Source organism: Sphaerodactylus townsendi, linkage group LG01 (genome assembly GCF_021028975.2).
Source record: "Sphaerodactylus townsendi isolate TG3544 linkage group LG01, MPM_Stown_v2.3, whole genome shotgun sequence".
NCBI classification, from domain to species: domain Eukaryota; kingdom Metazoa; phylum Chordata; class Lepidosauria; order Squamata; family Sphaerodactylidae; genus Sphaerodactylus; species Sphaerodactylus townsendi.
In genome coordinates this window covers 26,670,190-26,694,935 of record NC_059425.1, presented here as the reverse complement: position 1 = coordinate 26,694,935, position 24,746 = coordinate 26,670,190, and the positions used below count along the sequence as shown (strand labels likewise).

Below are 24,746 nucleotides of genomic sequence, written 5' to 3'. Positions count from 1 at the left end.
TAAGTTTTCCTATCTAATGCCAAACCCAGCATCAAAGAAAACATAGTACAAGCAACCATCAGGATTGGGAAATGCTTTGATAGGATAGATTTTTCTTCAAATACAAATGTTGTGAATACAACTTCTTGCCTAATTACTTACCTCATTTCATCATGGACCGTTACTTGCCTAACTATTTGACAATTTCACAGATTGCACCATCTTGAAATATTTTACATTTTAGTGAAGAATGCTTGTTCTGTGTTGTTGGAGTTCACCACAAGCCAGAAGTTTCACAGAACAGCAACAAGTACAAACAAAAGTATGTTTTATTAATGTTGCAGAAGTGCACAAAGAAAACTGCATTAGAGCGAAACCTTTATTGTATCACAAGGATTTAAAAGGGATTACTGAAATAAAATAAGGAAATATAGCTCTTTCACAAACACTTAAATGTCCTGCATAATAGCTATAACACTGAGAAGGAACAAAAGTCTATTAATTATTCAAATATGATATAATGTAATGAGCTAACAAATTTGAAGTTACAATGTTTCATCTGGGGAAGACTTGGCTAAACACTACATCTTTGCACACCTCATTCTCCTAAACCAGGGGTCTGCAACCTGCGGCTCTCCCGATGTTCATGGACTACAATTCCATGCTGGCAGGGGTTGATGGGATTTGTAGTCCATGAACATCTGGAGAGCCACAGGTTGCAGACCCCTGTCCTAAACCAAGGAAATTTAGGAAAACCAAGGTGGGCCTCCTCAGAACTTAAGCTTGTGCCATGGGATTCAAAGTAGAGTTTAGAAGAGAACCTCATTCCACTGTCTCTGAAACAGGTGTAGGAGTTTCTCACAGCTAAATTAAATACCTCCTCATGTCTTCACTTTTCATGCTCTACCCAAGCCCCCTAAGGTTTGTGCAACAATAATAATCTAAACATCTTTAGAAGTGAGTGGGAATTGAGACGGGAGAAGAGGCAGCTTGTCTCCAATAAGAAGGTCAATAACTGTTATTTGCAAGCCTTTCATTATCATGTCTGTTCAAAGGAGGTTGCTAACAATTGACCAGTGCTCATGAACACATGTTGAAGGGGGCTGAGGCTGCAAAAGAGGATGACAGCCAACACCCCCACCCCTCCCCCGCAGAATGCTCTTTCCCTCAACCACACAGCAGCAGTTCCTAAATGAAGAGAGAACTGGGCATCAGACACAACTCCTGGTTGGGTATAAAATGGGTGACTTCTTATGTAGCTAGAAGCTTCACGGATCCAAAGGGGTCCTAGAGATCAGTTTCATAATGTTCACAGCAGCAGAGCCCATCCTAGCAAGGGAGAATGATATAGTGCCGCCTTCTGAGTGGAACAATCCCTTGATGCAGCTACGGTTGGACATCCCAGCTGGAGCAGCCAGCTGGTTCTAGTACTTAGTGGTGAAGGACTGGAACTCCAGACTGGAGATCTCCCTCTCATTGGAGAACACAGCTCGGTCAATACGTGACATGGGGCTTCCTACGCTGCGCAGCCAGTTCTTCCTGGGAGAGGAAGAGGTACATGTCAACAGCACGCCCATGCTGTACTCTTCTTGCTTTCAGGCCCACCTCTACTATCTGCAAGTTCATGCCAGGAACCAGAAGGTCAGCAAGTCTAAAATATGCATATATGTAACTGAGAGGCAGAACCATCTATAAGAAAGAGCCTCAAACATTATAAATTCCAGACCATGTCGAACAGAAAAAGAGCAAATGTACTGCAGAAAGATGCTGCCAAACCAAACAGCTTTAGCTACCTTAAACAACTGAGCCATGCCGTACACTAAGGTAAAAAGAAAAAGAAAGCATAAGTATGGGGATCAGTCAGAAAATTATTAGCATAATCAATTGTTTTAGTAATTAGTGGTAAAGAACAGCTTTTAATTTAAAGATTATGTTTCCAGCCCTCAAGTCCTGAAATGAAAAACAACAGTGACAGTTTCTGGTGCTTCAGAGGAAGAGGATGAGAGCTTTGGTAGGAAAAATCCCCTTCCCGCAGTCAATTTCAGAGGAACCAGAAAGAAAATATATTTATTTGCAAAAATGAATGAAACTTCCTCTGTAACATAAAACAACTTTCCACACACCTCCCACACAACAGAATTGCCCAGCTGCTAATTATTTCAGAAACATGAAGTGGGATGAGGATGAATTACAGACCCAAAGTCTGTTTATGATTCTCCTCCATTAAAAAAAAACCTTACCCCAAATTGGAGCTAGTAGACTAGACTGACAGTTGTACACCTTTGCTTTTTATTCCTTGCTAAGACCTGAAGAGGAAGGGATGGGGTAAAGGGAGGAAACTAGGGGAATACTAGTTGCTATGGATTATCTAATTTCTAGTTATCTCTTGCACATGAAGGCAAAGAATGAAATAGACTGGTTGCTATGGAAGCGGCCCCAATTTCCCCCTCCTCCTTCAAATACATGAAGGTAGAAGAGGCAGAGAAGCAGGTTGCTATGGAAACTGTCCTAGTTTCCTCGCATGTTCTCTCTCCCTTCCTCGCATGTTCTCTCTCCCCCTCTTCCCTTCAAGGTGATGGGGGAAGACTTGTCGCCATGGAAACTGCCTCTGGTTTTCATCCTTCTGAAGGTGACAGACCCCCTTGTTACAGAAGCTGTTTCTCCACCCCCAGGGTTGGCCTGAGACCGCACCTTCCATTCTGTTCTCCTTCCCCTAACCCTGCCCTTTGCTGCTGCTGAAAGATCCGTAAAGCAATTTTCCTCATCTCCTCCTGGACCAACTAATTAATTGCAAGATGATTCAAGTTCCAGATTTACAGGGTGTCAATCCACTATGGGAACAGAGTCTGGGGAAGTGTTCTACTTAGAAATTTCAAATGGGGCAGGAAGGGGGCTATGTAAATTGTCATAATGGGGTTTCCTTCAGTTAATGGTAAATTGAATAATTTCAGCAGACCATTCCTTCTTCTTCAATTTACCAGCATTCCTCCTGAAGAAATTGGAACACCGTCGAGGAAGGGAAGGGAAAGGAATCACACAAGAAGTGTGTTTTTCAGAGAACAGATAATTACTCAAAAACACTTATCTCTCTGGTTATTAAGAACATAAGAAGAGCCCTGTTGGATCAGACCAGTGGTCCATCTAATCCAGCTTCCTGTCTTACAAAGTGGTCAACCAGTTCTTCTGAAGACCCACCAACAGGGCACAGAGGTTGAGGCCTAGCACTAGGATTCAGAGGCTGACTGTCTGTGAACTAGATTCCCTTTAGTCACCATGGCTAATTGCCACTGATAGACTTATCCTGCATGAATCTGTATAATCCCCTTTTAAAGCTGCCTATGCCGGTGGCCATCAATGCATTCTCTAGAAGCAAATTCTACATTTTAATCACTCACTGTGTAAAGAAGTCTTTCCTTTTGTCTATCCTGAATCTACTACCCATCAGTTCTGTTGGATGCTTTTGAGTTCTGTCTGGGATAATTTTTTTTCTTTGCCTACTCGCTCTACCCCATGCATAATTGTATAAACTTCTATCATGCCCTCTTAGTCATCTCTTTTTTCAATTGCAAAGTCACAGGTTCTTAAACCTTTCCTGGAAGGAAAGGTGCTCCAGCCCACTAATTATCTTGGTTGCCCTTTTCTGTACTTTTTCCAGTCCTGTAATGTTTTTTATAAGCAGGGGCGGAGCGAGGGGAACTGTGCCTGGGCATGCATGCCCTGCGCCCCTGCCCACCCCTGTAATGCCCTTGCCCTGTCCCTGCAGGGGTGTGTGCCCAGTGCGTCATGCATCTCCCTGCCCCCTTGGCACTACGCTACTGTTTATGAGATAATGTGACCAAAGCTGAGGCCGCACCATAGAACTACACGCTGGCATTATAATAATTTTTATTTTCAGTCATTTCCCCCCACACTCTCCCAGGTATGGTGCTTTATTGTCAATAAACACAGAGTTAAAGAGAGGGTCCTGTCTGGGAAGGAGAACATGTAATTTCTACATTCTGTGTAGCGTCATTCACAGTGCTGCCGCTCAACAGTTGTTAAATAATAACAGCAGTAGTACAATGATGGGACTCAAGATCAGGGCCCAACTATAATTTCTCTGGGCCAGGCACAAACTTGTAAGATGGGCACCTGCATGGATATGGTCCTCTCAAATATGTACCATTTCAGAAGGAATGAAAGAAAAGTTTACATTTTATTTCCAAAATGTCATAAAAAGACCATGTTGTGAAAATATTTTCAAAGGTCAAGCCAGGCCCCCTAGGGTCCAATAAAGCACCCCCATTCTGCCTTGATGCTTAGGCCTTGGTCAAGATTGCGTTGAAACTAGAATTGCTCATGATCAGAGGCGTACTTCTCATTTGTCAGCCAGCAAGTGTAGAGAAGTACAATTCCAACAGCAGTTCTGTTGGACTTCTATTAGATTCTATGGGAGACTTGAATTCCAAAACTTGCCACTAACTTTTTAAATCTCTTTCTATTCATATATGGAAATTTGTTTGAACCTGCACATAAATATATGGAATCATACCTCCTTCCCCAATCTCTACTAGAGGTAACAAATGCAAGTAGTTCCAAATCCCTTATCTACCATCTCCCAACTCTTTCTCCCAAGATGCGTCCCCCCATCCCTACCAAATGAAGGAGCCCGGATCACAGACTTACATAATCTCCACTTTCTCCTTTTGACCCTGCACTTGTCCAGTCACAGTTCCATGAGCTGTGTTCTTCACCCAGCCGACCACCCCAAGCTTCCTTCCCTGTTCTTCGGTGTACTAGTGAAAAAAGCCATAAAGACACAAGTCAAAGAAACCTGAATGGGACTTGAAGGCTGATTCACAAATGCATATCTCTTCATTAGATGACTCATCATTGTATGTAAGAACTGCCTCCACTGAGAAATTATATCTTGAGGTTACGATAGGTGACATGGGAGTTCTGCATGCGATATAGGATTTGTGATTCTCCTCCAGACAAGCCTATGTTTTTGTTTCTTTGGGCAACGGTGGGGGAGGTTGATGGAAGAGAAAGAAACACAACTTCACAATAATTGTTTGGATTACTGACTGGCGTTTTGCTATAATCTCCCAAGGACTGAACTATAGCAGCACAATTCACATGGAACCCCGCCACCAATCTAGTAGAAATAAAACTTCAGTCTTCCAAGGCTCATGGCAAAACCAAGAAGCCACAAGCAACAATTAAACATCGTTTACTTTTTCAATAAGAAGACTTCTAGAATCAGACAAGAGAGGCTCTGGCTCACCAAAGCTTATGCTACAATAAATTAATTAGTCTTCATGGTGTCACAAGACTCTCTTTTGTCTTTCCATGAGGATTTCTAATACCCCGATCGGCTCCCAGTCTTCTAATTAGCTGGCAGCCAACGCAAACTTATCCAGTTAGACAGAGAATGGGAGATTATTCTACTTGTGGTTTGCTACTGATTAGGTGAGACTTCCTTGTTCTTGCTTCAGTCTGCTTCTACATACTGCACTCTTGTCTGCTGCTATGGTTATCTTACTTGGATATCTGTAATCTCAGTGGCCTAACCCACTTCCCAGGCTTGGGCCTACATCAAGTGGGCTACAGGCTCAAATGGCTGGCCTGAAAAGTATAAATGTGAAAATGAATGCTTCTCCCATTGATAGTACATTACTATTAAAGTAATGGAGTGTTCAATTAAAAGCTTGCCAGCCTCTGCTCCCTGAACTTTGATTTAGGAAGCACTACTTCTGTGATGCAGGATACCTGTCCACATCCCACTGGGAATTATGTCTTACCTTTCTAAAGAAGACACCTAGGAGAGGAAACAGAGACAAGTCTGTCAGTGACCACATCTATGCATTAGTAGCAAACACAAGTGATAAAAATCCTGTGGGCAAAGGTTTGGTGGTGATAATTCTGTATGTGGATCCTTCTGAGCCACAGAACTCAAATTTGCCTGAGGGGGGACATCCTGCATTATGCAACAGGTTGGACTAGAAGGGGTACCTTCCAGCTTTATGTTTCTATGTATCAGTGTGAAACTTTGCTCCTGATCTGTCCTCCTTACTGCCCCCTGGCTTCATGACTCACACAGCCTCTTCCAACTCCTTTGTCTGCCCACTGACCCACTATGTTTTGGCCAGCAACATACAGCACCTCCTGTTCGTGGCTCCATTCCATGTGAAGCTCTTTCATCCAAACCAGGGGTAGGGAACCTGCGGCTCGAGAGCCGCATACGGCTCTTCTGCCCTTGCACTGCGGCTCCACGAGCCGAGCCACAGGCTTCATCCTTGCCCGCCCTGCAGGCAGCAGGGCGGGTGCACCAACTGCCTGTGGCCGGCTGGGCTGCGCTGCGGGCTTCCCCTCTCGCCCGCCCCGTTCGAGCGGGGCGGGTGCTTTCCCGGTGGCCGGCGAGGCCGAGCCCTTTCGGCACCATCCTTACCCTACCTGCAGGTAGCAGAGGCCGAGGTGCATCCATGCGCTTCTCAGAATGAGTGGAGTAAAAGGTAAAAAAGCCCAATATATACAGTGTTATCTTTAATTTTAAATGTCAAAAATTATTTGCGGCTCCAAGTGTTTTCTTTTCCCGTGGAAAACGGGTCCAAATGGCTCTTTGAGTGTTAAAGGTTCCCTACCCCTGATCCAAACTAATATTTTACTTCCTTCATGGCGGCAGCATGCTTGGTTAGCATTCTACTGCAAAAACCTTCAATTTAAGCAGTTGAAATTATGAGGAACACCCATGATACTATAGGAATTTAACCAATGGTTTAGAAAGGTCTCCAGATAACTCCCATTTTTTAATCCCTTATATGTAAGAATGTGAATTTTAGCCAGAAAGGGATATGGAAGTGTCATACTTGAGCCCCAGCTTTCTTTATCGGCCCTTTAAGGACAATTTTCTTCATATGGCAGCTTAAGCTGTGCACCTTTCTGAATGTCACAGATCATGTCACCAAATGGATTTCTAACAGCTTGATTTAAAAAAAATAACATTAAAAACAAGGTTGAATCAATGATACTTAGCTTTCTGTCCTGAAATGGCCCAGATCTTAGCACTAAAGAGAAACAAGCTCCCCGATCTACTCTAGGATATGTGGACTCAACATCAAATTAAATTACCTTAATGTGTTCCCAATTAGCCTCCTACACACACACACACACACACCCCCCCCATGTGGATTAGCTTCAATTAATTTCCTTTGCAGTCCTTGCAGACAGTCTTTCTGGTTTCACAGCAGCTCCAGCCAGCCTTGCTGCAGTATAACCAAAGCAAGATTCTGCCGATTGAAAAGAGAGCTGCTGGCATCTTATTTCAAGGACTATTTGCAGCATGAGCCCCAAAGGAAGTAAAAAGCCATCTCTGTATATTAAAAAAAAATCTCATCGATAGCAGCAAAACAACAATACAACAAGAGGGAAAAACTGAATGAACTCACCCTGGACATCCCCATAAACCTCATAGTCAATAGCCCAGAGCCCGGAAGAAGCCATGGTCCAGTGCAGGCCAAGGGGAGCTGGCAGGAGCTTCTACAGAGATGTGGGTGTGTGAGTGCTATCTGATCTGTACACTGCAGACAGTTTGGCTGGTCTGTGTTACTAAATTCAGCTGTAGGGAGATAAGCAGCGTGGCCCACCTGGAAAGAAATGAAAAAAAAAAGTTTTCGAGCCTTTTGTCATACATACACCCCTTAAGCCTTCTCCCCTAATAAGGTAGGAAAAGAGAGATGTCCAAGGATTTAAGCATAAATCAGGTCATGATTTAATTGGAAGGAACCTGTGTTCATGTTATATTTTTCCTGCTGCTGTACCTAAAGGTAACATCCACATTGACCTGTGCCTGTAGGACTGGAAAATCCCCATGTGTCTAAAATATGTTGCTGAAGAATTTTACATTTTTCATATTTGCTTTACAAGGCTAATCTCCCTCTAAGCAGCATCTAGATTTGCTATAGGCAAATAAGAATCTAGGAGGTGGGGGGTAGATTATGATTACAGCCTACCTTTAAGTAGTTACACATGGTACATTCAGCAAAAACATTATGTGCACAAGCAAGTTGTCAAAGAGCTCTGCCAATCTCAGCCCCCATAGAAACGTGTGGGCCTTACGCTGCTGGCTGCCAAATTAAAATGCCAAATAGAACAGAGACTCAGAATCTTTTTCTATAGATTTCGGAATAAGCAGTATCCTTTTTCCTAATGGGAAATGATGATAGAAAATAAAGGACATGGTTTAAAAATAAGGAAGGACAATCTGGGTTCTCAGGCCATGCTTCCGCCCTTCCTTTTCTTCCCACTGTTCTGACATAGCAAGAAGTTAAATGAACAGTTTTGTGGTATTGCTTTGTGTCTTGAAAAGAGAACATTGAAGCATGGCAAAACCCCAGGCATAACATGACCTGAAAATCTGGTAATCTGCTATATGCAGATTATTTCTGAGTTTGCAAACCGTGAAATATAGGAGTGAAGAAGAGTGACATGTGTTTGCTTTTATTCCATTATATGTATTTATTTTGGTGTTCTTTTGAGACATGCTGTACTTAACAGAATCAACTCAAGACATTTTGCCACCCACCTGCAAGCAGGCGGTCCTGCTCATCCACCAGGTATGTCTCCCAGGTATGTCTCCCAGGTTCCCTAACACTGTTGGAGAGTACAAATCCACTATAACTTCTGGTTTGTTGTGTTTCACTTAGGTGCCTGATGTAAACTGTACGTGGTGACATATATTTTTGTGTATGTGTTAAGTACCATCAAGTCACTTCCAATTTATGGCAACCCTATAAATGAATGCCCTCTAAAATGTATCGTTAACAGCTCTGGTCTGGTCTTGCAAACTGAGGGCCATTGCTTCTTTGAGTCAATCCACGTTGAGTCTCCTTTTCCTGTTGCCTTCAATGTTCCCTGTGACTTTTGTCTTCACATAATGTGACCAGAACACAGTAGCTTTTAACTAGTACGGACAGTTCAAGTTTGATTTGATCTAGAGCCCACTTATTTGTCTTTTTGGCAGTCCATGATATCTATAAAACTCTCCTCTAACACATTTCAAAGGAATCAACTCTCTTCCAGTCAGCTTTCCTTCACTGTCCAGCTTTCACACTCATAGATAGTAACACAGAACATCACAGTACGAATAAGTAACCCAAAACACTCCTTTAGGAGACCCTCAGTCTGCTCAAGAACCCTCGCTGCTCCAGTTGCTTCCTCAGCAACTGAGGCAGATACCCATTTTCTCCTTCCATCAGAAATAATGTTTTAACTAGGACTGCCTACATCCAGGTGGTGGTTAGAGATCTTCTGGGATTACAACTGATCTCCAGGTGACAGAGATCAGTTCACCTGGAGGAAATGGCCACTTTGGAAAGGAGACTGTACCCCATTGAAGTACCCCCTCCCCAAACCCTGCCCTCAAAAATAATCTCCAGATCAGTGGTTCTCAACCTTCCTAATGCCACGACCCTTTAATACAGTTCCTCATGTTGTGGTGACCCCCAACCCTAACATTCATCCATTTTACAGATGGAGAACACTGATGAGAGAGTCTTAGGCGACCCCTGTGAAAGGGTCGTTCGACCCCCAAAGGGGTCCCGACCCACAGGTTGAGAACCACTGCTCCAGATATTTCCCCACCCAGAGTTGACAACCCTTGTCTTAATTCATGCTAGTTTAATCCCAAATGCCTTGCCTTACAAGGCACAACTGTACCCCCCAGACCCTAGGGGAAGGTACCCTAAGAGTGTAAACTTGAGGAGCAAAGCATAAAGTTTCTAACAAAGTAGGCAGAAAAAGTCTGTCAACTGGAGTGGGGTGTGTGTGTGTCTTGTCTTCTGAAGTGTGCATTCGGATATATGGTTAAAACGTGACAGGGACTCAGAGGGTGTTAAATAAAGTGTGTGTGTGCATGTGTGTGTGTGATGTGCGGGGGGGGGGCGGTAGTAACAATAAGAGTCAGGAAATGGGAGCAAGTGTGAGGTAGATGCGATTTGGGAATCTGAAGAGAGGCGCGTAGCAAGGAGCAAGACAGCTCCTTCCCAGCTAAAGATAGAGACGCTCTTCTTTGTTGGGCGCCTGAGGTAAAATTCCGGGAGGGGGGAGGGACAAGGGGGGAGGGAAGCCGCGGACTCTGCTGTCACTCACAGTTTTTTTAGGCGGGAAGAAGAAGAACTCAAAAATGAAAGGAGAAGGGGCGTTGGCTGCAAGGACGGTGCGCACGCATTGCGGGTTGGGGAGGGGTTAAAGTTATTGCAAAGTTTGCGTGTGTGTGAATCGAAGGGGCAAGCATAGTAAAAAAAAAGGATGACGTTTATGGGACGCTTTGTAGGGTCAGGTTGAAACAAGTGGGGCTTTATTCGTTAGGCTCCCGTATGGAGAGGGCGAATCTTGAAGTGGAAGCTCTTGTGAGAAAACTCAAAATGGGAGTGAGGGAACTGTCAGTAGAAATTTGGGTCGGAAGGATGTCGCCGGGTGGGGCTTGGAGACTACCACGATCAGGTCCTCTGGGGGGAGAAAAAGCTGCTTTGGGATGTGGATTCCAAAAATAACAGTAGAAAGTCGTCTTATGCCTTTTAGATTTTCCAAATGCCCAGTAGAAAAGACTGGGACCAAGGTGGGGCTAAGCCTGAGGGGCAAAAATCAAATAGGGATGTTCTGCTGGAAGAGGTTGGTTAGTTGATTAATTTAAGAATTAAATACAAAATACAATATAAATAAATGTATAAACACATGATATAAGCATTTCCTTGCACATTAAACTATAGTCGGTTCTGGGGCCGTTTAATGTTTGGAGTGACTGGATAAAGGGAAGAAGGCCTTGGTAAATGTGTGTAGGAATTTGGCCTTCTTGCCTTTCCCTTTATTTGTTACGGAAAAAGGTAAAATGAGAGCTATTTCTAAGTAATGAAGGGTATCCTGAGCGGCTGTCCCTGTTTCCAGCATGTTACCAAGTTTAGTTCTGTCCTAGAAACAGAACATGGGCTAGGAAGAGCATCAGAAATAGAGCTATCAGTTAAGCAGCACAGAGGAAGTTCCTATGAAATAAAAGCTTTTAAAAAAAGAAAGCCAAGATGAGATATTTTCCGGAAAAAGGTAAAATGAGGTGACCTACCTGTTAGAGATGCCTACGTTATATATCCCAGTAGCACAACATGTTGTAGGGTTAGACCACTAACCTGAGTTTGTTCATTTTGTTTAATATTCATCTGTATTGCACCACTATTTATTGTGTGCAATTAATGATAATTTAGTGCCATCAAATCACAACTAATTTGTAGTGACGAGAGTTTTCAACACAACTAATTTACAGTGACAAGGGTTTTCAACGCAAAAGATGTTCAGAGATGGTTTGCCTGCCTTTGTCATAGTACTCCCTGTTTCATTGGTGGCGCCCTAACCATGGTGGCGCCCTAACCGAAATCCTAATCATGGTCAACCCTGCTTTGCTTCAGAGTTGTGATGACCTTGGGCTAGTCTGGGTTATTCAAGCTTCTTCAGTGCCTGTGTAACCTCAGCTTGTGGGTTCTGTGGGGCAGTAATTGGAATGAGTTGCAACAACAATTTTTAAACAACAAAATGGTTTACTTTTCTTTACAATTAACACTTTTAAAACATCAACATTTAACGTTACAATTCAAGGTCCTGTTCAGGTTGCATTTCAAGTCCTTCTATTTACAGTCTATTGATATTGCCAAGTCCAAATTCTTCTTTGTAAGTTGGCTGGCTCCTGAAGACTCCAAGGGCTTGATGAACAGGTTGCAACATGATGAAGGTCTCCAGGAGAACTCTCACCCATTACAACCACAAAAGCCCTGAAACAATAAATTCTAACATTTACAATATAGCGAAACCAACTCCTTTCCCACTAGTTCCCCACAACATTACGTTACCTTGAAGCAGGTGTTAGAGGGCTTATAAATCAAGATCGAGTCTGGTACCTTGTCTTTTCAAAAGAGCTCTTTCAGCTGCTGCTCTGAAGTGCCACCCCCTTACTGGGTCAACCCATTCTGGGCCAACCCATTCTGGGCATGGGGGTTACACCTGCACAAAATGCTTTACACTGGGTTTCTTTTTCACTGAAACTAGGTAGAAACAGATTGAGTCTGGGCTTGGTTGATGTACATGTGCTCTTAGTCTGCCCTCTAGCTGCAGTTGCTGTTGCCTGTGGTATTGTTCAGGGCTAAACTTTCCCTGAATCAAACAAAGCTAGATGCTTACATATTTTTATGCCAGTGCGGAGGGTTCACCCACTGAATAAATCAGACATTTCAGCAGAAACATAGGGAAAAGGTACTAAAATTTACTCAAAAGAGAGCTTGCTTGTGCCAGCAAGTTGATCCAAGAAAAGATAATATATCTACCCATTGTATCTAAATATATTATTGAAGGCAATATAAATCTAAATAATTGATTTGGTACTATAACATACTTTTATGTGAATGGCAAATATGTATTTGTCACCATGTGTACGATAAACCAGGCACTTTTCAAGCCCTGACTAGTGCGTATACCTGTGGATACGTCTGAGATCATGGCTTTACTGAATGTGCATGTGGGAGTTTTAAAGGTACACACTAAATGTGTTTTGTGCTAGTAAAAAATATAATGCAAAGCAGCCCCTTTAATAGGTGCTGACCTAAGAGATCAGTTTGGCTTTGATCTATTCACCAAGAGTACCATCCACGGGAAGGGAGAATGTTCCATACCATGTGTCATGAATAAACAGGTGGCCAGCAAGGAAGCAAAATTAAGAACAATCCTAGTAGTTCTAGAGCAGCAGTGGTAGGAGGTTAAAGAGCCGTGTATCTAATCTGGAGGAACGGGTTCTCTGCTTCACTTCGAGCTGTGAGCCTCCTGAAATTCGGGTGCTCACTCCACACCGTAAGCTGGTGCCAGGCTGATCTGGCTTCTCGAGACTGTCTCAGCCCACCTACCTCACAGGGTGTTTGTTGTGAGGGGAAGGGGCAAGGAGATTGTAAGCCTTTGAGTCTCCTGCAGGAGAGAAAGGGGGGATATAAATCCAAACTCCTCTCCTCCTCCTCTTCTTCTTCTGCTGCTGCTGCTTCTTCTTCTTCTTCTGCTGCTGCTGCTGCTTCTTCTGCTGCTGCTGCTTCTGCTTCTTCTTCTGCTGCTTCTTCTTCTGCTTCTTCTTCTTCATTATTCTTTGAATGGCTTGCAAAGCAGCCAAGAATATTGTAATACTTGGGCTGCAGGGAGGAAAGAAGCTTTTTTTTTTCTCTGCTTGGAAACTGGAAAGCCTGCTTGTGCACCAAATGCCCTTGCAGGATCTTGATGGTCTAGCGCCTAAAGGCAGCCATCTAGTTCTAGTACCAATGATCTTGGTGAATATTCCCCGAGAAAAGAATAATCCTGCACTTTGGAGAGTTGCTTTGATTCTTTGATTCAGTTTGTTATGAAGTATTTTCATAAAAGTGTGTGAGAGCAGTGCAGAAATAAGGAACAGTCTTCTTAACAACCTCTACAGGAGCACTTAACATTTTCTTCAATTGTTCATGGGAACACAGCCTCCCTTTCATAGCCTGGTGATCCTGAAACCTTTGGTCTTCCGAGCAGCAAAGCCTTTGTAGCCCAGAATGGGTTGGCCCAGAATGGGTTGACCCAGTAAGGGGTGGAGACTCGGAGCAGCAGAGAAGAGCTCTTTTGCAGAAGAACAAGGCTACCAGACTTCGATGGACCTTGATTTCTATAAGCCCTTAACACCTTGTTAAGGTAATTTCAATATTGTTGGGAACTACTGGGAAGGTAGTTGTTGTTTTGCTGTGTTGTAAATGTTGGAGTTTATTGTTTCAGGGTTTCTTTTGTGGTTGTAATGGGTGAGTTCTCCTGGAGACCTTCATCATGTTGCAACCTGTTCATCAAGCCCTTGGAGTCTTCAGGAGCAAGCCAACTTGCAAAGAAGAATTTGGACAGCGTATCAGTGAACTTTGTAGAAGGACTTAAAGTACAACCTGAACAGGACATGAATTTGTAACGTTAAATGTTGATGTTTAAAAGTGTTAATTTGTGAAAAAAGTAAACCATTTTGTTGTTTAAAAATTGTTGTTGCAACTCATTCAAGTACGCCCACAGAGACCCTAGGAGGTTTACCTTCGAGTATTTACCTCCCACCAATTCATACGCTGTAAATTCCAAAACCATTTCTTCCTTTCCATAAACAATTAGTAGCTGATAAGGAAAGCTCAAAATATTTCAACTAATGGAATATTTAAATGTGATTGTCCCTACACGCACCAAGGAAATATCTTTGTAGAAATGCAGCGGTGATACCAGTATGGAAGCTTCCAGGATAAATTTAATAGACTTTTCACCTTGTTGCAAGAAATTAGTAATGCAGAGTGGGGAAAGAAGAGGTTTGCCTGGCCAGTGCCTTATCCAAAAGCATTTTTTCCCTAAGACAATGTTGTTGCATATTTTTCATTCTGCTAAGGACTTTCTCCCTCCAATTTTGTCATGATTCTCTAGCCAAAATCCTGGATTAAGAGCTCTAAAGTGGGGAGCGTAAAAAAGCACTGACAGTTCTTTCTCTGTTGGGGTAAAAGTTGTTATATTGAAGTGGCCAGGGAAAGAAATATTTCTACTCCTGATTGTTTTTTCATAGAAAAATTCCATCAACTTGATTTTTAAATCTTTTAGAGAAAATGTTTGGGAATCAGGCTTGATATTGTCAAAAGAGGAGTTTTTCAATCAAAAACCCAATTCTAGATTTCTTTGGTAGACTACACGCAGAAGTAAAATTACTATCTTGAGTCCAGATATATTTGTAATCAATCCCACTTAAGCATTTAGGATATGTCTCTGGGTCTTCTCTTTTTCTTTTTATTGATGATTTCATTTCTGGTGCTGAGATAAGGAAATCCATGTTTTCACACAGTTGAATTTAAACTGGTTTTTTTCTACTTCAGTTTCAGCAAAGGGTGATTTCTACCGTACACTTCTCAGAATTATTGTATGTTATGTCATACTTTACTGCCAATGTTTCAAGACCCTTTATAATTTCAGATTTTAGAATACTTAATTGTTCAGCTTCGGAATGGAAAGGAAGAACCACTAGAAGAATTTTCTACACATAAAGGGACACTTGTGGTTTCTCTAGACATAGAAGATTCTGTCCAACATGTGGGTCAGTCCTGTTGTGCAACTGTTAGTGAGTAGATTTAAGATTTGCTCCTTTGTGGGGACATTTACATCTTGGGAAGAAACTACAGAGCTAGACAAATGTGCAATTTCCCTCATACCTCACTGCTAATAATAGCTCTTTCCTTCTACCCATTTTAAGGATTAAATGCGCTCTGCATGGCCACCAATATTTTTGGAGAAATATTTATAAGTGTCTTTATTATTGTAAAGTGATGAACACTGTGTTGGATGACAGAGATAAATACAGATGAATGGAAATATAAAATAAGAATTTAAACTGGTTTTTTTCTACTGCAGTTTCAGCAAAGGGTGATTTCTACCGTACAGTTCTCAGTGATCAGATACAGAGAGGTAAATGCTTTACCAAACTGCTTATTTACAAAGTAGCATTGCAGTGTTTAGCCGGATATAGATTTTTTCTGACTTTAGGGCTCGCAGAGTCATTAGCATGTAGAAGCTTGATTGATTGGGCAACAGAAGGACCAAATGGCAAATATTAATATTGTCTTTGCACAAGTTTTTCTCTCTGCCTTATAGATTCCAGGTACTTTTCATCCCAAAGTGAGCATTTAGTTGATGTCTGATAATTTCATAGTTTCTGTACAGCAAGGACAATAATTAGTTCTGATGTGATTAGCTTTACTTTAGGGAGAGTTCAGGGCTCAGTGGTAGAGCATTCACTTTGCATGGAGCAGATTTTAGGTTCAGTCCCCTATTTCTCTAGTTAAAGAAGGATCTGGTGAAAGACATTTGCCCAGGACCCTGGAGCAGTGCTGCCAGTTGAAAATGACTAATGGGCTGATTCAGTGTAAGGCAGCTTTAGCTGTAACTCACAAAAAATTACTGGTAAGTCACTCCCTCTAGAGAAACTCACACAGTATTCTAAGTGTCAACCTTGCAGGTTGAAAGAGACTGAAAGGACTACCTCATCCAATCCCTGTACTACAAAAGCAGGACCTTCCATGCCAGCTTTCCATTGATCCATAAGTAGAGCAGGGATGATTGCTTGCTTGCTTCCACTAATCTGACCCCCAATATCAGTCAGATCCCGTGAAAACCTTGCATTGAGGTTCAGTATGAAAATAACACAACTTTCTCTCTTTTCCAGAAAGGAAGCCAGCTACGTGAATACATGTCTCACATATCCCTTACCCTCCTCACTAGTGAATTCACCCTTTCCTGCTGTAATTGAAGTTGAAAACTAAGCACTTGTCTTAATGTAATTGAGGATTCTTGTTGAGCCAGCATTTAATGCCAACCGTCAGCTATTTGCACTGTCACCAAGTCATCCCAGGAAACTTTACTGGCTGCAGCTCTGCCACACCCATCGTTCCATGTCTTTTGTTTTCTCTCCCTTTCCTAGGACTCCTTTGATGTTTCTGAAGTTAATGCAAGACACTGGGAGATTAGTTTAGATGTAATTGCCATGACTCTTTCAAAATGGGTGTTACTGATTGATTCATCTTTTTAATACTGTTATATTGATAACATAGTTCCATTTGAAGATACTGTCATTGCTCTGGAGCAAGTAGGTTAAAGGTTCCTGCTTATGAGATTGGTACTTGTGTCCTATTCATCTTTTGGAGATTTGTACAGAATCATCCACTTAGATATGTTCTGCAGTATGGGAACGGCCATTGAGATGCCCTTCAATCTGAACTGTCCTGCCATGTTTGTTTTAGATTCTTTTCTGACCGTTCAGGCTATAAAAGGGCATGTAAAAATGTAAGTAAAGAAATACTTCGAGAAAGGCCCTCAGTAATGAAACCCTTTTTTCAAAAAGATTTAGGTAACCTACTTTCTTTAGCAATTCTGTCCAACGCATTAAAGTCATTGTGCTTTCAAGGATGTAGCTGGTTCAGATGACACTCCTGGTGTGTCTGGTACTTTGCAATGCTTGTCTCACATGTGACATTTTCGCTCCTGCAGAAATCAAGACCTTGCTCCCTGAGCTGCCTTTACACGAGAGCCTATGTGGAAGAGGGTGCCCTCATGAATTGCTGCATGTGACACCATTTCAGTTCTCCTTTGAGGTTAGCATCTGTGGATTTGTTCTTAGCTTTCAACCCAGATGAGACCTTAGTTATACTTAGTGTGAACAAGCCATGCAGATATTTATAACACACCCTCATTACATCCTGGCCCACCTGCAGTTTTCTCTCTCTCTCTCTCTTCCCCCCCCCCTCTTCTCTCTCTCTCTCTCTCTCTCTCTCTCTCTCTCTCAGGCCTCCACTGTTCCCTTTCTGCAGACAGTAATACCTGCAATTGTTGGGGGGGGGGGGGGCAACTTGTGGGCAACTTGGAGGGGGCAACTTGTGAGGTGTCCAAGCTGGAATTTGTAGTTGTAACTTGCAATCCAGCGTTGAGTTTATACTCTTACCACTGAAAGAGTACAGGATTAATCCCCTCTAGTAAGGGCTCCTTTTGCATGTTTTGGATCTGAAGTGTTGTCTCTAACTTTTTAAACCCAACTTGGTCTCAGATTAAAACATGTATCTGTTTACATAGAGCCTTTTGATGAGCAATTAGTCTTTCACCTAGCACAGGGTTCTGCAACCTGTGGCTCTCCAGATGTTCATGGACTACAAATCCCATCAGCCCCAGCCAGCATGGCCCGGTGGCCATGCTTGGCGAAGGAACAATGATACAGGCTGCTGGAGAAGCCGCCAGGTGGTACAGAAACACTGGGCTAACAAGACACTGCCAAGCTTATACTGTCTCCCTCTAACCAATCTGTTCTCCAGCATTTAGCTGCTCCAACATGGAACCTCCAAGACTTTTATATGGCGATCTCCAGAGGAGCAGAAAAACTGCAACTGCCTCTTTCTCATCTACCTCAGTTCTTGGCTACACATCAGAAAAATGCTTGAGAAATTCTTCCATCCCTGCTGAAATGTCACTTTGTCTGTGTTATAACATTGAAACTTGTTCTAAACCTGTTTGTCGCAACCAGCAGCCTAGGTTGTAAAAAAAAAAGTTTGTTTTCTCAGAAATCACCACAGTTCTTTTAAAGACCTCATAAAACTAAAGTACTTTCAACCTGTAGTGCAGAAATGCCTGAAGACCTTGTTATTGCATGCGTGCAGGTACCTACAGCCACAGTGAAGCAGAAAATAAGTTTCAGGAGAGGATTTTAGAGGATAGAGCTGAACAGACCAGGGAACTGAAAGGGCTTGTATCTCATTTTCCTCTGTGTCCCCTCCCCCGCTACTAGGGCACAACTGATGGCACAATGCTTCCAGTGCAAACCCAGAAGTGAATTCACTGTGTTGGTGTGACACTAGGATCACCCTCACAAGTCTATGATTTAACCCGCAGTGAATCTTCTTCCCACCTGCCCTGCTGCCTGGTGTAGAAGAAGAAGAAGAAGAGTTTGGATTTATATCCCCCCTTTCTCTCTTGCAGGAGACTCAAAGGGGCTTACAATCTCCTTGCCCTTCCCCCCTCACAACAAACACCCTGTGAGGTGGGTGGGGCTGAGAGAGCTCAGAAGAGCTGTGACTAGCCCAAGGTCACCCAGCTGGCGTGTGTGGGAGTGTACAGGCTAATCTGAATTCCCCAGATAAGCCTCCACAGCTCAGGCGGCAGAGCTGGGAATCAAACCCGGCTCCTCCAGATTAGATACACGAGCTCTTAACCTCCTACGCCACTGCTGCTCCTACACTACACCACTACACCACTGTGTAGTGGTGGGACAGCAGGCTGATGGTGGGAGGTTTCCCACTGCAGTGGAAGACTTGGTAACCTTACCTTCCTCTTCCCCAGTATTTCCTCTTTTCCTTCCCTGATTGTCCCCATAACTTCTCTCCATTTTCTGCTTCCTCCTCTTTTTCCCGCTCACCAGCCAACCCTACCATTATCTGCTTCCTTGGTCTTCAACTTTCCCTCCTTCCCTCCCTGTGGCAGCTACTCTATAGAAGAAGCCTGGCTAAGTTGTGCAGTGGCTACTGCCACCACTGGGTTTGATGCCATGACCACTGATACCACCAGGCTAGGCTCAGTTTTGCAGTGGCTGCCAGCACTGGACCAAGCTGAATGGTGTGGGTACTAAGTCTTCAGTGGTCACTGCTGGGCTTACCCCGGTAAATCCTTCTTCATCATGGAACATGGTAAGCGAGTGGAATGGGACCTTTCTCAGGGCTTTTTAAGGTTCTCAGTCTACTGCTAGTGCCCCCCTCCCCCGCTCTACAGAAACCAAGGCTTAGGCAAACCAGCAATATTGTTGTGGTTGCTTAGCAACCTCCAAAATGGCAACTGAGAGCTCAGTAGATATTCTTTGCTTAAAGCTAACTGTTGTTTCTATTTTTTTTTGAGAGACTGTTTAACACCTAGACATTTTTTTAAGATTCCATATTTTCCTGCAAACTTGGAATTTTCTTCAGGTTTGTAGAGAAATTCCCCCATCTGTCCCTAGATCCATTTTGCAGTTCTGTAAATCCAGAGTCTATTATCAGGTTCAGAATTAGATATACAATACTATTAGATTTGAAACCTGGTTACAGTAATTTTTTAGTGTTCAGGCATGAAAGAGTGGACATCTCTAGATGTAGAAAAGACCACTGTTTGACTTTCCAAAGCCAAGGCTGCTCAAGTGACTGAGTGTAGACTTCATGGCCTATTTTTTCTGAGAATTTTTCTTTTTTGAGAATTTTTCTTTTTTGAGAAGTTTATGTTTTAAAACAAAATGACTACAGGAAAGAAACTGACCCATATTGATTCACAATCAGACAGAAAATATAGTGCATGTACTCAGCATTATTGGAATTCAAGACTAGTGTAGATTCTTGTTTAGAGTATGATGATGAGTCCAAAGACCTAGGTTCTTGTAAGAACTGGATAATGAAGGAAATCACCAAGTACAAGACAGGTGTCCTCAGGCACAGGCTGAGCAGACCTCGTCTTTTTACATGAGAAGGTATGCTTGCTTATTTAACAGAAATCTCACAGACTTTCCAAAATTCAAAATAAGACAGAAGTGAGTGGGACCTGGTGTTTGAAATGTGAAATAGCTGTATCTCAGACTTTTGGCTGAAAGTGGTTTTTTGATTACAGGAAATAGTTGTGGCAAAAGCCCACGTGGCCTCTCATTTTCATTTTTGCCTAACTGAATTTTCTGACTGTAAATTAGCGCTTCTGATTTTCTGACCCTAAATTAAAACCTCTGATTACTGATCATGTGAAGTGGTGGGTAAGTTACTACAGATTAGGAGGTGAAATGCAAGCTTTAAAATATTTTGAAACTGTGACTAAGTTTTTCCTATGGATTTTCAGTTCTATGAGAAATCTGGAGTTCTCAAGGAGGACTGTTTAGCCCTGAAACAGTTTGTTCACAGGATGAGCCTTGTGCATGCAATGGTAAGACTCTATTCTGTGCTACCTCGGGATCATTTTGCTGTACTTAGAAAGCTAAGCGGGCTTTTTGCCTCATGATATCGGAAGCGGCTCAGGAGACAATTGCCAAACCCGGTTATTTTTATGAGCCAGTGGCTACTGGTTGTCTGGTTTTTTATAGGCTCATGGAGTTGGAAGGGGCCATATAGGACATCTAGTTCAACCCCTACTCAATGCAGGATCAGCCTAGAGCATCCTTGACCAGTGTTTGTCCAGTAACTGCTTGAACGTGGCCAGTGAGGCAGAGCTCACTACTTCCCTAGGCAGCTGATTCCACTATTGAACTGCTTTTACTGTATTTTTTTCCCCTGAGGTTTTTTATTATTCGTGTTCTTGACCACCAATTGCCCTCTGGGGTAGTGGGCTGCAAAGAAATTCCCCTGTAAATTAACTGACCAATCTGCCCTTGCTCACCAGACATGTCACTTATATTAACCCCCAGATCTGAGAATACTGGTACATTACTGTATATTAAACTGCAGTACATTCCATAGGGTGTTCTCTAACAGTCTTGCCTTGACTATTAGACTACATGTTGCTCAATTAAATAAATACACTGAGAGCTGTGGAAATCTGAACTCTTCTTACCTATCCCCTCAGCGGTTTTGAGTCTAGCTGATTGCGCACTCCTCTGTTTTGCAGATCAAATTTCATTACTGTGTAAAAGTGAACGGCTTTGTGTCTGCAGAGACTTATAGGTGAGTAAACATTTCAACCACAAACTCCCAGTGACAGCTGGGAAAGATTTACAAGGTACAGTTGCTCTGCCAGCTGACATGAAAAGATAACTGTCAAGGCTTGCTTAAAAACAGAAAGTTCCTGATGTTGTCCATGCATTTGCAACTACCTAAAATAGCTGTTAAAAAATTAACCATTACTAGTGTGGAAATGAACAGGAATCTGTTTTTAAAAAACCTCTTGCTGCAAGAGAACACAGCTATCCCGGTGAAATTGACAAAGTACAATTGGGCTGCCAGCCATCTTAAAGAAAAATGTCCTGTTCCTTTAATAGAGGCGTAATATGTGGAAATGGGCAGTTGAAGGTTTTCATGGCAAGGAGTTATATCATCAAGGAGTTACATGACAACCTATTAGGCCTCTATTAAACGGACAGGATATTTTTCTTTAAGCCTGTTGGCAACTATAAGTACAGTTACAGTGTGATATGATTAAGAGTTCTACTGTTAAGAGGATATTGTCAAAAACATATCCCTAAGCAGTCATGCTGTGCTTCATGAGCAGGTACTTCAGTTTAACAAATGAGCTTTAGAGCATTAAATGCTCTATAACTCCTGCTGTGCTCATGGAGAGAAGAATTAGTGCAAAGAAGGAATAAGATGCAGTTTTTGTTGCTTGAAAAGCCTCAGGTCTATTTTATTCCATTTTGTGCAAATGTCAAACGTTTTAGAGGCAGCATACTTACACGTTTTCTTCTCTGAGGAGTGGAAAAATTGTAAATCTCTTTATTCTGGTAGGTCTGTGTTGGTGTTGAGATCTGCAGGAAAGCAGGTCAGTCCTGGTGGCATCTGAAAGACTTGCTAACAATTTCTGTTCTAAATGGGTATTAAAAACAAAAGATGCACTGTTCTTCTCTGGCTTCTGAAAGAGTCTGAAACCAAACAGTCCTGCATGAGCGCTGGCAAGGATTGGCACTTGGCTCTTCCATTTGAATGGCTCTTATTTAACACTCAAGCCCCTTCTGCACAAGCAGAATAATGCACTTTCAATCCTCTCACAATTGTTTGCAAGTGGATTTTGCTATTTCACACAGTAAAATCCAGCTGAAAATGCACTGAAAGTGGATTGAAACTGCATTATTCTGCTTGTGCGGATGGGGCCTTAGTTTGCTAGACCATCATCAGGCACATAGCCTTTCTTTCTCCTGAATGGCCAGCACCAGTATATGTGCCCTAACAATAAAACATACTCTTGGCCATTTTTTGCTGTTTGCTAGCCTTCTACATTGGTTCTGCAAGTTACAGCACCTAAAATGCCTACAGAATAGGTTATGGGGACTGTGCAGAGAAATACCCTGTATGGAGAAGGGCAGCATCCAAATATAATAAAATAAATAATAATAAATATCTGAACTATTTTCTGTGTTGTTCCTTGACTGGTGGGCATTTTATTTTCTGTGGTGACTGTTTTGTCTAAAAAATAAGTCTGTGCCAACATCTACAAAAGAAAAAAGAAGAGTTGGTTTTTATACCCAGCTTTTCTCAATTGCAAGGAGTCTCAAAGTGGCTTTCAAACTCCTTCCCTTCCTTTCCCCACAACCGACACCTTGTGAGGTAGGTGGAGCTGAGAAAGTTCTGAGAGAATTGTGACCAGCCCAAGGTCACCCAGCAGGCTTCATGTGTAGAAGTGGGGAAAACCTGGTTCATCAGAGTCTACTTAGGGAGTCTTTCAGGTTGGGAAAATAGTGGCCAGGTGTACAAGGCCCCTGTCCCCTTAAAAAAATGCTACTAGGCCCTCAATCAAGTTGCCTTACTTCCATACCTGTTTGCCTCTGGTTGTGGGTACTGAGAAGTTTGAAATAGTTTTCCAGTTTGTTCTGCATGTGGCTTCAAGCAGTAGGTTTTGCAAGCTACTTTTCTGGTAAGAATTTTAATTTGCCCTTGACAAATAGTTGTATGTAGCTTTAACTCTCTATTACTCAATGCATTTTATATTTTTAATAAGAGGTTCATCTATTGCCCAATGCATTTTATATTTTTAATAAGAGGTTCATCTAGTCCAGCAGCTTGTTTTCCATATTTTAAAGTTCTAAAACTGTCTCTTTGGAGAGTTTATAGTTACATTAGTAAATAATATCACTAAAAAAATTGCTGGAAAGACAGCATTCTCTTACCCCAGCTCCTCTGATCACATGGAAGGACAACTTTGCTTAGGTTTTATTTCTTTGTATAAGAAACAGCTTGAGGGAGTTTAAAATCGTTCATCTATGTTGGAGGAGCTCTGAAGAAGGATTAAAAAGTCTCATAAATTCCTCAGTAAAAGAATGAGGCCCTCTTTCTCTGATCTGGGATGGGGGTAGGGTCTCTGGGTCTGCAAGAATAGTGTGTAGAAGGTATAGGCTGTTCACTGGAGCTGTTTCATTCTATAGGGCATCAGTGTTTCTGGAGCTCTTGGCCTGGCTGGGATCTGGAATTATAAAGAAATGTTTATATTTCTGTGGCTTCAGTAAAGATGGCAAAAAATGCTCAGGTAGTACCTTCATAGCTGACTGGAAGCATTTGCATTACTGAAAAAATGCTAGTTACAAAACTAGAAATTTTGCATTAGAAATAAAAAGCTTTTTGAAAAGGCAATCACCAATAATGTATCTGAACATATGTCCATTTCTGCTTAATTAGGTGCTACATGGAGCACCAATGCATGCTACTTACCTCACAGCTGTTTGCTTTGCATGGTGCCCCCCCCCCCCCTCCTTCTGCTGCTGCTGCCGCCGCCGCCTTGGAGATATGTCACATTTTTCATGGAGTATCTCTGTTATCCCCTATGGGGGATTTTTGGCTTCCCAGACTGTGGGAGAGGGCGGGTTAGTACCAGAGTAGCACTGTCTGCACCCTCCTTCCCAATCTGGATTGGCCTGCTGGTCAATTTCATGTCATTTTCACCGGGTGTATAGCTGCAGCTATAGAAATGCAGGAATGCCAAGTTCATCTGTGTTTGCCTTATCATTGCACGTATTCCCATGGTATGGTTTGTTCCATCTCCTAGTATGTGAGAACAGCTGCCCTTTAGACCTAGCACATACCTCACAGGGTGCCTGTTGGGGAAAGGGATGGTTGTCAGCCAGTTTGAGACTCCTTAAGGTAGAGAAAAGTGGGATATAAAAACCAACTCTTCCCTCCCATTTTCTCCAAATATAGATCATGGTGACTTAGTGCAATCTGCTTTAAGCAAGGCTACTGATCTATCAGTTGAGGTCATGCTGTGAGCTTATACCATGTTTCTCCTTTTATAAAATGGAGTATTGATAATTGCTGGTGCAAATATTCATGGAAAGGGTATTGCACTTGAATTGGTGTTTCTTTTTCTTTTTTTAAGTATCCCACCTTTCACCCTAGAGGCTTGGAGTAGGTCACAACATGGTAAAATGTAAAAATAATTAATAATTAACAAACCTGACTCTCCCAATCCAGCAACACAGCTGTACCAAGTAATCATAAACAGCTAAGAGTAACTGTGCAATCACATTATGCATATAAAATGCAGCAAAATCAGCATAA

At 42.4% G+C, this 24,746-nt stretch overlaps 2 protein-coding genes across 3 annotated transcripts in view; one reads left to right on the top strand and one right to left on the bottom strand.

Annotated features, from left to right (window-relative positions):
• Window positions 1-911: 911 nt before the first annotated feature.
• Window positions 912-23,379, bottom strand: LOC125443191 (acylphosphatase-2-like). Of its 2 annotated transcripts, XM_048515143.1 has the most exons (6): window positions 23,363-23,379; window positions 21,935-22,064; window positions 7,407-7,604; window positions 5,763-5,779; window positions 4,645-4,754; window positions 912-1,518 (listed from the first exon to the last, which is right to left on the bottom strand). In XM_048515143.1, the coding sequence occupies exons 3-6, from the start codon at window positions 7,459-7,461 to the stop codon at window positions 1,404-1,406; spliced, it is 297 nt and encodes a 98-aa protein (XP_048371100.1). In that variant the 5' UTR covers window positions 7,462-7,604; window positions 21,935-22,064; window positions 23,363-23,379; the 3' UTR covers window positions 912-1,403. The 2 variants fall into 2 exon arrangements, with proteins under 2 accessions (XP_048371100.1, XP_048371102.1); XM_048515145.1 differs by lacking the exons at window positions 21,935-22,064; window positions 23,363-23,379 and adding an exon at window positions 10,108-10,178.
• LG01H11orf80 (linkage group 01 C11orf80 homolog) overlaps window positions 8,499-24,746 on the top strand; it is a 49,600-nt gene continuing 33,352 nt past the window's right edge. Inside the window, exons 1-6 of the mRNA XM_048504507.1 lie at window positions 8,499-8,573; window positions 14,983-15,127; window positions 15,418-15,471; window positions 17,050-17,153; window positions 20,392-20,475; window positions 21,154-21,209. Coding sequence (XP_048360464.1) covers window positions 8,499-8,573; window positions 14,983-15,127; window positions 15,418-15,471; window positions 17,050-17,153; window positions 20,392-20,475; window positions 21,154-21,209 — 518 coding nt within the window. The remainder of the gene's footprint in view (window positions 8,574-14,982; window positions 15,128-15,417; window positions 15,472-17,049; window positions 17,154-20,391; window positions 20,476-21,153; window positions 21,210-24,746) is intronic.

Bases quoted from the DNA above. Each gene is read 5' to 3' on its own strand.
- LOC125443191 (XM_048515143.1), bottom strand. From the start codon at position 7,461: ATGGCTTCTTCCGGGCTCTGGGCTATTGACTATGAGGTTTATGGGGAT. The intron at 1,519-4,644 runs GTAAGTCTGTGA...TTCCTCTCCCAG, and splicing joins AAGGAGAAAGTGGAGATTAT to GAAGAACTGGCTGCGCAGCG.